Genomic DNA, 10,193 nt, shown 5'->3' on the forward strand with positions numbered 1-10,193 from the left:
AGTGACGTCACAAACTTTCCATTTCTAATTTTAAGCTAATTACGAGTCAACAAATTCTCTTTTGACAAATCGAGATATAAGAGTTAATTTACTAGTGATATTAGATAGTTTTCAATACAAAAACATCTCTAGCTACTTATATGAAATGAAAGGCATCAGACGTATGTGAAACGTTTTAGGCTTGCGAAAGATGGTGCAATCCTACCACGTGATTTCTTGACAATTCAAGTCTGAAATAAAGTCACGAGCATCATATGTTTAAAAAAAATTGCAACCACGCGGCCCACGCCATTCCTTTTCTCTTTTCCTATTCTACATTATCTTAACTTTTAAATTGTTATGCAAAATCTGAACATACATTATTAGAAAATACTAATTCTAAGCTAAATCAGGAATCTGAAAATATTGCTGACAATTTTACAACACTTCATACAGTTATCCCTTGATAGGTGCGACGGGTCACGCACGAACAGAGGAGTGTTTAAAAAACATGTTTTTTTCCCATAAATCATCACCTATCTCGAATCTGGGTGTGATCGACCTGCAAGAGGCCAGGAGAACACACACTAAAATCATGTCAGAACCTACTTTCACCTTGCCTTCATCCTTCCCTCTTTTCTGATAATTGCTCCAGTGGAGCTTGACCCCCACTCACCTTTAACATGTGGGGGATCGAAAGGCAAAGTTATTAAGTAGTGATGCTTTGTATTGTTGGAAACTGTGGGTGGATGGTTTGTGTAGTGTGTGTACCATATGCATGCCATTGGTTGTGGCTGAGATACCTTATATTGCCATTTGGTCCGATTTCCTTTGAATGCCAATTTCTGAGATTTTGTATTTTTTTGCAGTTCTCATCAACAATGGCCAGCAGGCAGTATTCTCTGGGCATGGATGTCATCAACTTACTTCTAAGGGAATTAGAAAGTGATGCTGATGATAATTTAGAGGTTGCTGACACCTCTAAGGCAAAAACCTCGTGTGTGTTAGAGGCGAAGCAAATGACCTTGAAATGATTAGAAGACGACAGACTACATCAGCTTATGTCAATAAACCATCGACACACTGTATGGAGAGAGAGAGAGAGAGAGAGAGAGAGAGAGAAATAACATTTCTGAGATCTATCTTATGACAAAGCTTCCTAACTGTAATAATGGCTATACACCCTCATATATTTTTAATTAAAAAAAGAGCAATGGGTTCACCATAGCAAATTCAATTTATAGTTTTGTTAGTGCAAGTCAGGTAGTTTAGGTGGAAGATTTGGCAGTCGAAAATGGTGTGGATTGTGGCCATTTTGTTTCCATATCTCTATATATTCTTGTTTTCTATGGAACTGGTGATATGTTGGTATATTTTCATGCATAAATATCATATTTTAATGAACCTAGAAGGTCAAAAAAGGACCTTTAGATTTTGCCCTTGATATAACAGTAAATTACATCTTAGTGCAGATCTTTTTACATAATTCCGTTCTAGGATAATATGGGTTTATACTATAAAAAAATTAGCCACTTCCTATTCCATTTAGGTACCAAAAAAAATTTGTGCAATTTTGACATTTTTTTCCCAAAAGACCTTACCCTTTTTTCTCTTTTCATATTTTGACCCTATGGGTCAGACATCTTTTCTGGCAGTCACATACTGTAAATAGTAGTTTTAGGAGGGATTCCCTCATATTTTGTGTGTATAAAGCTTATTTCGTAATTTTTTAAAAAAATATTTTCGTAAATCATTTTTCTGTATATACTTATTTTTTTAATATATTTGTAATAAATATTTAATTTGTAGATGGGTATGATATATCTTTTCTGTAGTGTTCGGCAATGGTGAAATTTATTTTAGAAATTAAAATGTACAACGTAGCTACAGTTTTTTAATTTTCACAAATTTTCCTGGGCGCTCGGGTCAAGCTCGCCCCTCATTACGAAAGCAAACAGCATATAAGAATTATGTATGTATATATATATATATATATATATATATAAATATATATATATATATATATATATATATATATATATATATATAATATACACACACATAGTGTAACACGAGTTTATGCAAATATTTCATGAAATCAAGGAAAGGTTATTCAAAGTAGAAAATGTTCTATAAACAAATGCATGTTAAGGCTGTGCTTATCTGTGAGGCTAAATTTTAAAATAAACTGTTTTCCTTAATTCTGCGCTCGGCCAACATGGGGTACGCTATGTCTGAGTAGTCAGGGATATTGGGTTGGGGGGGGGGGGGGGGGGGGGGGGGGGGGGGGGGGGGGGGGGGGGGGTGGGGGGGGGGGGGGGGGGGGGGGGGCTGGGAGGGATGAAGGATATGGACACGTCTGCAAAGTGTGGAACGCTGCAAACTGTTTCAACTCACTGGATTACACTGTTTTATACCTTCTCATGGACGTGGGATTATTGGGGGAGTGCATTACGCAACTAGATTGCTAGTCTGTAATTAAGACTTTTTTTTTCTCGCAGGTTTCTGAAAATTGTAACATTACGGTCCCTTCAAGTAGTAAATCACCTGTGAACAGACTTAACTATACTCTAATCTAATTTTAACGATTAGCTTTACGTATCAAGAAAGTAGTGTAAATGTCACGGAATTGTTGAATCAAGAGTCAGGACTAAGCCTTTGCTGAATGAGTGATAATGACAGCAATCATGATGACGAGGGTATGCAGGTAGCAAGGTTACTACACTTTGGAGGTGTTACACACACACACACACACACTCACACACACACACACACACACACACACAGCGAGTTTGTCCTTCTGAAAGTCTTCATGTTTGCTGCCCTTCGTAGCACTGAATTTTATTTTTAAATACACATTTTCCCAGATAGTGTGCAACAGATACCAACCAATTTAACACATAAAACACTATGTATACATTGCAACCGTATATTTCACCCTTTCTTCTGTGTCCTTGTTCACTGGTAAAATATGGATGACGATTGACAGGTGTTTTGTGTATATATATGTATATATATATATATATATATATATATATATATATATATATATATATATATATATATATATATATATATATATATATAATATATATATATATATATATATATATATTATATATATATACACTCTTGTCACATCATCTGTCCATATTTTACCCGTGAACGGGGACACAGAAGAAGAGAGTGCAATATACGGTTGCAATGTATACATAATGTTTTACGAAATAAATTGGTTGGTATCTGTTGCCACACTATCTGGGAAAATGTGTATTTAAAAAGAAAATTCATTGCTATGAAGGGCAGCAAATGTGAAGACTTTTAGAAGGACAAACTCTCTCTCTCTCTCTCTCTCTCTCTCGCTCTCTCTCTCTCTCTCCTCTCTCTCTCTCTCTCTCTGTGTGTGTGTGTGTGTGTGTGTGTGTGTGTGTGTGTGAGTGTGTATGTGTGGATGCAACACCTCCAGGAAAATTTATGATCTAATTAACCTGTGCTCTTTTATCATGGGTCCCTCCAGGGATTTCATGACTGGAACGCTTCACTTTAAAATAAGAGACCTTCACTTCTCTCGCTTTTTTTCTTTCTTCCATTCAGTCACTGTCATTTGTGTGATGTCATATACACTGTCACAGGGCAGGCCGGGGTATAAGATTTTATTTTGGAAAATTTGGAAGAACTGGCTCTATTTTAAATTCTTTGGAAACGACAACTGACTAGGGGACCTACCTCGTGTGAACAGAAAATAAAAGTAAGTATCCTTAGTTAATTAACCAAACTACTTTCAAAAGGAATGAAGGTAAATGTGCTATGTCCACTTGTAATATAATTCAACAAGGTAATCAGCAAAATATCAAAATTACAAGAGCTCTCACTGGCTTCGTGGCATTGTATCATTACTGTAATTTATTTACAATATCAAGAACAAATGTGCCACTGGGTTGCGAGCAAAACACTAAATCTAGTCAATAAATATGGTGCAAAAATCAACGATGGAACTCTTAAAGGTAACACAGAGATGGAGCACTGTAAGCGAGGACTTTTCTAACTAAGATCTCTGGAATCTTGTCCCAAAGATTGCAATGGCAGTAACTGTGTTGAGTGGTACTGTTGAACTACAGAAGTCAGAACACAACGGGGAAATCCTCACGTAACTCATCAATGCTTAAATGGAAAATGCAAAATACGACAAATATCAAATTATTGAATGAGTGCCAAATTACTCGATTACTGCAAGCATGACCAACAAACATCTTAAAATCAATTCTGAAATAAACTAAAAGATGTCACAAATGTACTGTCAAAATCTCTGAAGTCTCTGAGGGAGACAGGATAATAGGATCATGGGAATAGGAGAACAGGTGGAACAAGGAATGGGTGAAAGAAACAGTAGATGAAAACCGACAACCAACTTCCAATTCACAGTACCCGAGTTCGTGTGTAACGTTTACATATAGTAAAGAATGTATTTTCACATTCTAAAGTGTATTGTACAAGATGAGGAATAGGCCAGAGACCAAGGGGTCATGCAGAAGTTTGCCTAAGCGTTGACGAAGCTTTGAATAAGCGTCCTGGTGTGTGGACACCTGGAGTCATCATTAAACATTGCTGAATGTATCGTCAACAATGCCTCCTCTGAGAAAACATGTTGACGTTCACACAAGGCTGTGGTCTACGTGACTAACCTAGTTTCGTATGTCAGTTTATATGTTTGCATATTGAGCCAGTGTTTGCTCTCCTATGATTTTATGATTTTGTAAATAGAATTGTATCTCATGCTTCACCTTCTCCTCTTTGCTTGAAGACCTATCAAACCTTCTTGCAGCTATCCCAGTGATGTAGCTTATTAAATATAACTTATATTTTATACTATGAGTTTCAACGTCTTCACCTCCATACAAGAAAGAAGCTATTGAATGAGACTTAGAAAATATCATCAGTCAATGAGACTTAGCTAAGGAGTGGTGTTTACCAACATCTGCCATGCAGATCAAAATGAAACCAACCTGGTGCCTCGTTAGTAAATAGATGCGAGGCCACCCCCTACAATGGTGGCAGCGAAGACCCCAACAACATTGGCAGCGAAGACCCCAACATTGGCAGTGAAGAACCCAACAATGATGGCATATCTACCGAAGACTTACAAATCTTGGAAGCAGGATTCAAACATATAAACCATCGGAAAAATACAATCCCGAGATGAGAGAATCTACAATCAACTTCGTGTTCTCAGGCAATGTTGCTGATGGCACCATGAGTCTTAGCCTGATCATATGGAGACGACCTTCAAATATGCGCATCGTCAATGAAATATAGCAAGCCTACACATATTATAGCGGCTTAATCATCGAATGTTGGACGTCATTGACAGTGTGGAACTTCGAGAACTTCCGCCAGATGTGTCTTCCGCAGAGAAACATCAACAACCCAGCATAACGGAAAACAATCATTCTAAAACAAACAACGCATGATTTCAACTCAAGCTGAAGAACTGGGTCGCACATGAGCATTGACGGGAGAGACGAGGCCGTGACGTCATCAAAACACAAAGATTTTTCCCCTTAAATATCAGCTAAGTACAACTTTTTATTCATTCCATGTACGACTTTGAGTGTTCATCTAACGCAGGTAGATTGATCGCTGTTCCTGGGGTGAGTTACTTTCTTGCAGGAATCTATCTTCATCTTTGGTTATTCGTCCCTTCATGCCTTTTATCTTTGTTTTTTGCCAACCTTTTTTTTCAGAGGTTCTCCTGAAATATTTTATCATATCTTGCGTGCTTAATTTTATCATTTTGGGGGACACAATTAATTTCTGTGACACATTGTTTTTATATTGCATATGTGTTTATGCAGTGGACATGTGTATTCATACAGGGTTGCTAGGAATCGTAGTGATAAGAACAAACACAAAACAAAGATGGCCACCCCTGCACCCAGTACCCCCACAACCACTAACCCGGTGGTAACATTAGTTAGTGCCAGGTCAGCAATTGTCCCTTTTCAAGGCCGTGTTAATGGATTTTTGCCCCAGGGTGTAGAATCGTGGATCTCGTCAGTGGATGCTCATTTAAAAGCAAAATGCATCACTGTACCATCCCTACAGTTACGGGAAGCTAAAAGCTTCATTCTTTGCAAAAGGGGATGCGGGTTCCTATCTAAGAGGTTTTTTTTTCATTCCAAGAGGCAAATACTTGGGATGAATTTAAAATTAAATTATGCTCCATACATGGCAGTGAAGTGGCCTTGGATGCGGTTCTAGCCTTGAGGAATATCCTTAATTTGGTCTCGATGACTACCCTTAACATGGTGGACAGGGTGGCACTAATTGCAGACCGGTTGAAGGAATATCTGGATAACTTAAATAAATCTACTCGGGTTATGGGGCAGGACATGACTGTAAAGGATTTTATTAGACTCACGTACTTAACCTACATAACAGTTATGTTACCGGAAGCCTTGGTACGGTGTTTTGATGAAGAGCTATTGCCAATTAGCACGGAATTGGACATTTACAAACAAATTAAGAAACATATGTCTAAATGTGCAGACCTAGATCCCTCACATATTTAAGTTTTTGCAATGAATGAAAGTATACCAAAGCAAGTAAATGTAGTTAATAATAACGCAGCAGGGATAACTTGTTTTAATTGTAAAAGATTGGGTCACATGATATCAGATTGTCTTACGCGTTATTGTTAAATTCATAATAGCTCAAATCATGACAATAAGAAGAAGAATCCACATTACCACAAAAAGAAACAAGTAAACAGTAAAACTCTGCTCAGAATCAGAAACAAGCAAATCGGGCTTCAGGGAACTCAGTTCCTGGGTCTAGCCAAAACAGTCAAGTCAGTCAAATTTTTCCAGTGTTCAAGGCAAAGCAAATACCACGTAATTGACTGCAGAGAGAGAGAGAGAGAGAGAGAGAGAGAGAGAGAGAGAGAGAGAGAGAGAGAGAGAGAGAGAGAGTGATGTTGTGTCATTCATATCAACATCTTTTGATTAAAAAATAAATTTAATCACCTAGAAGAGTTATGTGAAACCCAAAATTTTCCTATGAATCACACGACCATATCCAAAAAATCAGTGCAGGTTCCTGTAGATTTTCAAAGATTTAGCGCAATAATCAGTAATGACGAATTACATCCTACTTTACATGCCGTAAATTTAGAATATCAGCCATTTACATTGTTTTTTTTATTCAGGTAGTTCATGTAATATCATGGACCTATGGACTCACCGTTTGTTGTTTTCGAACTTCCCTATTGAGAAGTCCGGGGGACGACTTTCAGGAATTGGTAATAACGAGCTAAGTGTCGTATGCGTAACTCAGATTCAGTACAGGGTGGGTAAGCGCACGCTTACCGATACCTTTATAGTTGTACAACATATTGATATGTATCCAGTTGTAAATGTAGGATACCCATCTATGGGCATTTAAAACATTATCTTAGTTCCTGCCAAACATGGCAGGTTTATCAAAGGAAAATTCTATAAATCTTCGAACACATGAAAATCCGTTTTGGACAAAAAATAGACAGACAATAAAACAGTAACGTACATTGAGGAACCAATCACTTGTCTCATGAATCAAGATATTGTTCAAGCGACCCAACAGAAATCTCGCACACCCGCAATAGCAGCTTGCACGCAAATTCTCGAGACGAATGCACCCTCGAATATCTTGGTGCATGTAAAGAAGACTTTGCCGGGATCTGAAATGTTAATCCTTCCTGACACTGAAAATTAACGGACTTTCCACGACACAAGCATTATACACTGTTGACTCACAGCAACAAGTTAACATTGAAGTCTGTAACCATTTGAATACCAATCTAGTAATCCACAAAAATCACATATCGTGGATATGGAAATGTATAATATCGCATTCTTACAGTTGCTGAAATTAATCACGCTCAACCTGTTGTTAATGAATCGCCTATTCCAATCTAAATCAAAAGTAAAATAATAAAGACATTCAGGAAGTGGAGATTCAGCAGAAATTTTTTTATCTTTTATCTCAAATATGATGTTTTCTCCGCTAGCAAGGGATCCCTAGGGAAAACGGATGTCATTGAATACCTAATACGGTTAAAGGACAAACATACAGCCAGTTATGTACCTTCGTATAGGCTCCCAATGAAATTTCAGAATGAGATAAATGAAGAATAGCCCTTACAATTTTCCCTTAATTGTCATACCCAAAAAGGATCGGACTTGGCGTATTTGCATAGATTTCCGCCGCTTAAACAAGGAAACGATTCCTGATCGTTTTCCAGTGCCATGTACCGATGATATTTTATCCTTGTTAGGTCAGGACAAATATTTCACCAGCTTAGACTTTCTTAAAGGCTTTCACCAGATACCTTTAGCTAAAGAGAATACCACATACACCGCCTTCAGCACAGCCAGGGGACGCTATGAATTTTTACGTATGCCTTTCAGTTTACGTTGCGCCCCAATTACATTCACCAGAATTATTAATATAGTGTTTGGAGACTTGTTAGGGGATACCCTTCATGCCTATATGGACGATCTTGTAATCTTTTCTAATAACTTAGAAGAACATTTGCATAAACTAGCGCTAGTGCTACAGAGACTAAGGCAACACAACCTTAGAGTAAAAATATCTAAGTGTGAGTTTTTTAAAACAGAACTCGTCTTTTTAGGTTTTACGGTGTCTAGGCAAGGTCTTAAGGTAGTCCATGATAAGGTGTCGGCTATCCGTAACTTTTCCGGTACCTACTAACGTAAAGGGGATACAACAAATTTTATGGCTGTAGTGGCTACTATAGAAGGTTCGTACGCAACTATTCAATCATAGCAGCTCCTTTAACGGATCTTACGAAGAAGGGCATAGATTTTATATGGCCTGAAAAGCATCAACAGGCGTTCGATACCTTGAAAGAGAAATTATGCAGTTCACCTATGTATCTTAAAATTCCCTGATTTCAGTAAGGAGTTTTTTTATTGCAACTGACGCCTCAGACCAAGGGGTAGGAGGGGTACTACTTCAGCAATATGATAAACAGTTCTTTCCTATAGCTTTTTATTCACGTAAACTGAAGCCCTCTGAAAGCAAATATGCAGTAATAGACAAGGAAGGGCTAGGTATCGTTAACTCACTAGTAAATTTCAAGTTCATAATCTACGGCTATCCTGTAAAGGTCCTTACTGACCATAAGCCCCTCACCGAGTTCTTCAAAGGATTTAATCACAGTCCCAAAAGAACTCGGTGGCATATGATCATTCAGGACTTTGGAGCCAAGTTAGGATACCTACCTGGGAAAGTGCATATCATCGCTGACACATTATCCCGCAATCCCGCACCATCCTGTATGGAACCATTAGCTGAACTAGAAGGTATAGCAACATCCGTACCCATTGTTAAAACTGTATCTGAACAAAAAAATTCACCAAGCCAAGACCCGGGTTGGAGCGCTGAACTGGTACAGACTAAATAAAGGAAAAATCAGCAGTTAAGGAAAATAATAGATGCTTTGAACGGAAATCATAAAGAAAAAGAATATTTAAAGTATGCGCAGCAGAATTATGTAATCAAAGGTAATATTCTGTGTAGGTCCGTGACGAGGAAAACCCGAAGCACACCGCAGGTGACTAACAACCTGGTAGTAGTACCAATCTCTCTTATACCAATCGTTCTAATCTGGTTGCATTCTGATCCCTTACATGATCATCCAGGGTTCTCTATCATGTCACAGAAAGCCAAATCACTATTTTACTGGTCTGCAATGCTTACAGATATAAAAAAAACACATTGTCACATTTGTCATGAAAACAAGGGGCACATTAAGACACCTGTCAATTTAGGGGCCTATCCCATGCCAAACCAACCCTTTGAAAAAGTACACTTAGAATTATTAACAGGGTTTTACGAGTCTGACAGAGGAAATAATTACCTCTAGTGTTAATAGATGCCTTAACTCGATATACAGAATTGATAGCACTAAAAACAAAAACTGCAATTGAATGCACTAGAAAATTCTACAAGTGCTACATCTGTAAACACGGAATTCCACACATGATAATCTCCGACTCGGGAGGAGAATTCAATAATCATTTCCTTAACTCGTTGTGTGAATTCATTTGCATTAAGAAAATCAATACCATGATTTATCACCCAGAGTCAAACGGATTGGTAGAAAGGGTAAATAGGAAGGTGTTAAATGTCCAAAAGTTACACTTGGGGGAATG

The 10,193-nt window shown here is 37.8% G+C and overlaps 1 protein-coding gene across 1 annotated transcript in view; it reads left to right on the forward strand.

Moving 5' to 3' along the window:
* Positions 1–5,179, forward strand: part of LOC135214194 (uncharacterized) — a 19,271-nt gene extending 14,092 nt beyond the window's left edge. The window contains exon 7 of the mRNA XM_064248262.1: positions 4,998–5,179. Within this exon, the coding sequence (XP_064104332.1) occupies positions 4,998–5,179 (182 nt within the window). The remainder of the gene's footprint in view (positions 1–4,997) is intronic.
* The last annotated feature ends 5,014 nt before the right edge of the window (positions 5,180–10,193 follow it).

Source organism: Macrobrachium nipponense, chromosome 45 (genome assembly GCF_015104395.2).
Source record: "Macrobrachium nipponense isolate FS-2020 chromosome 45, ASM1510439v2, whole genome shotgun sequence".
Classification (NCBI taxonomy): domain Eukaryota; kingdom Metazoa; phylum Arthropoda; class Malacostraca; order Decapoda; family Palaemonidae; genus Macrobrachium; species Macrobrachium nipponense.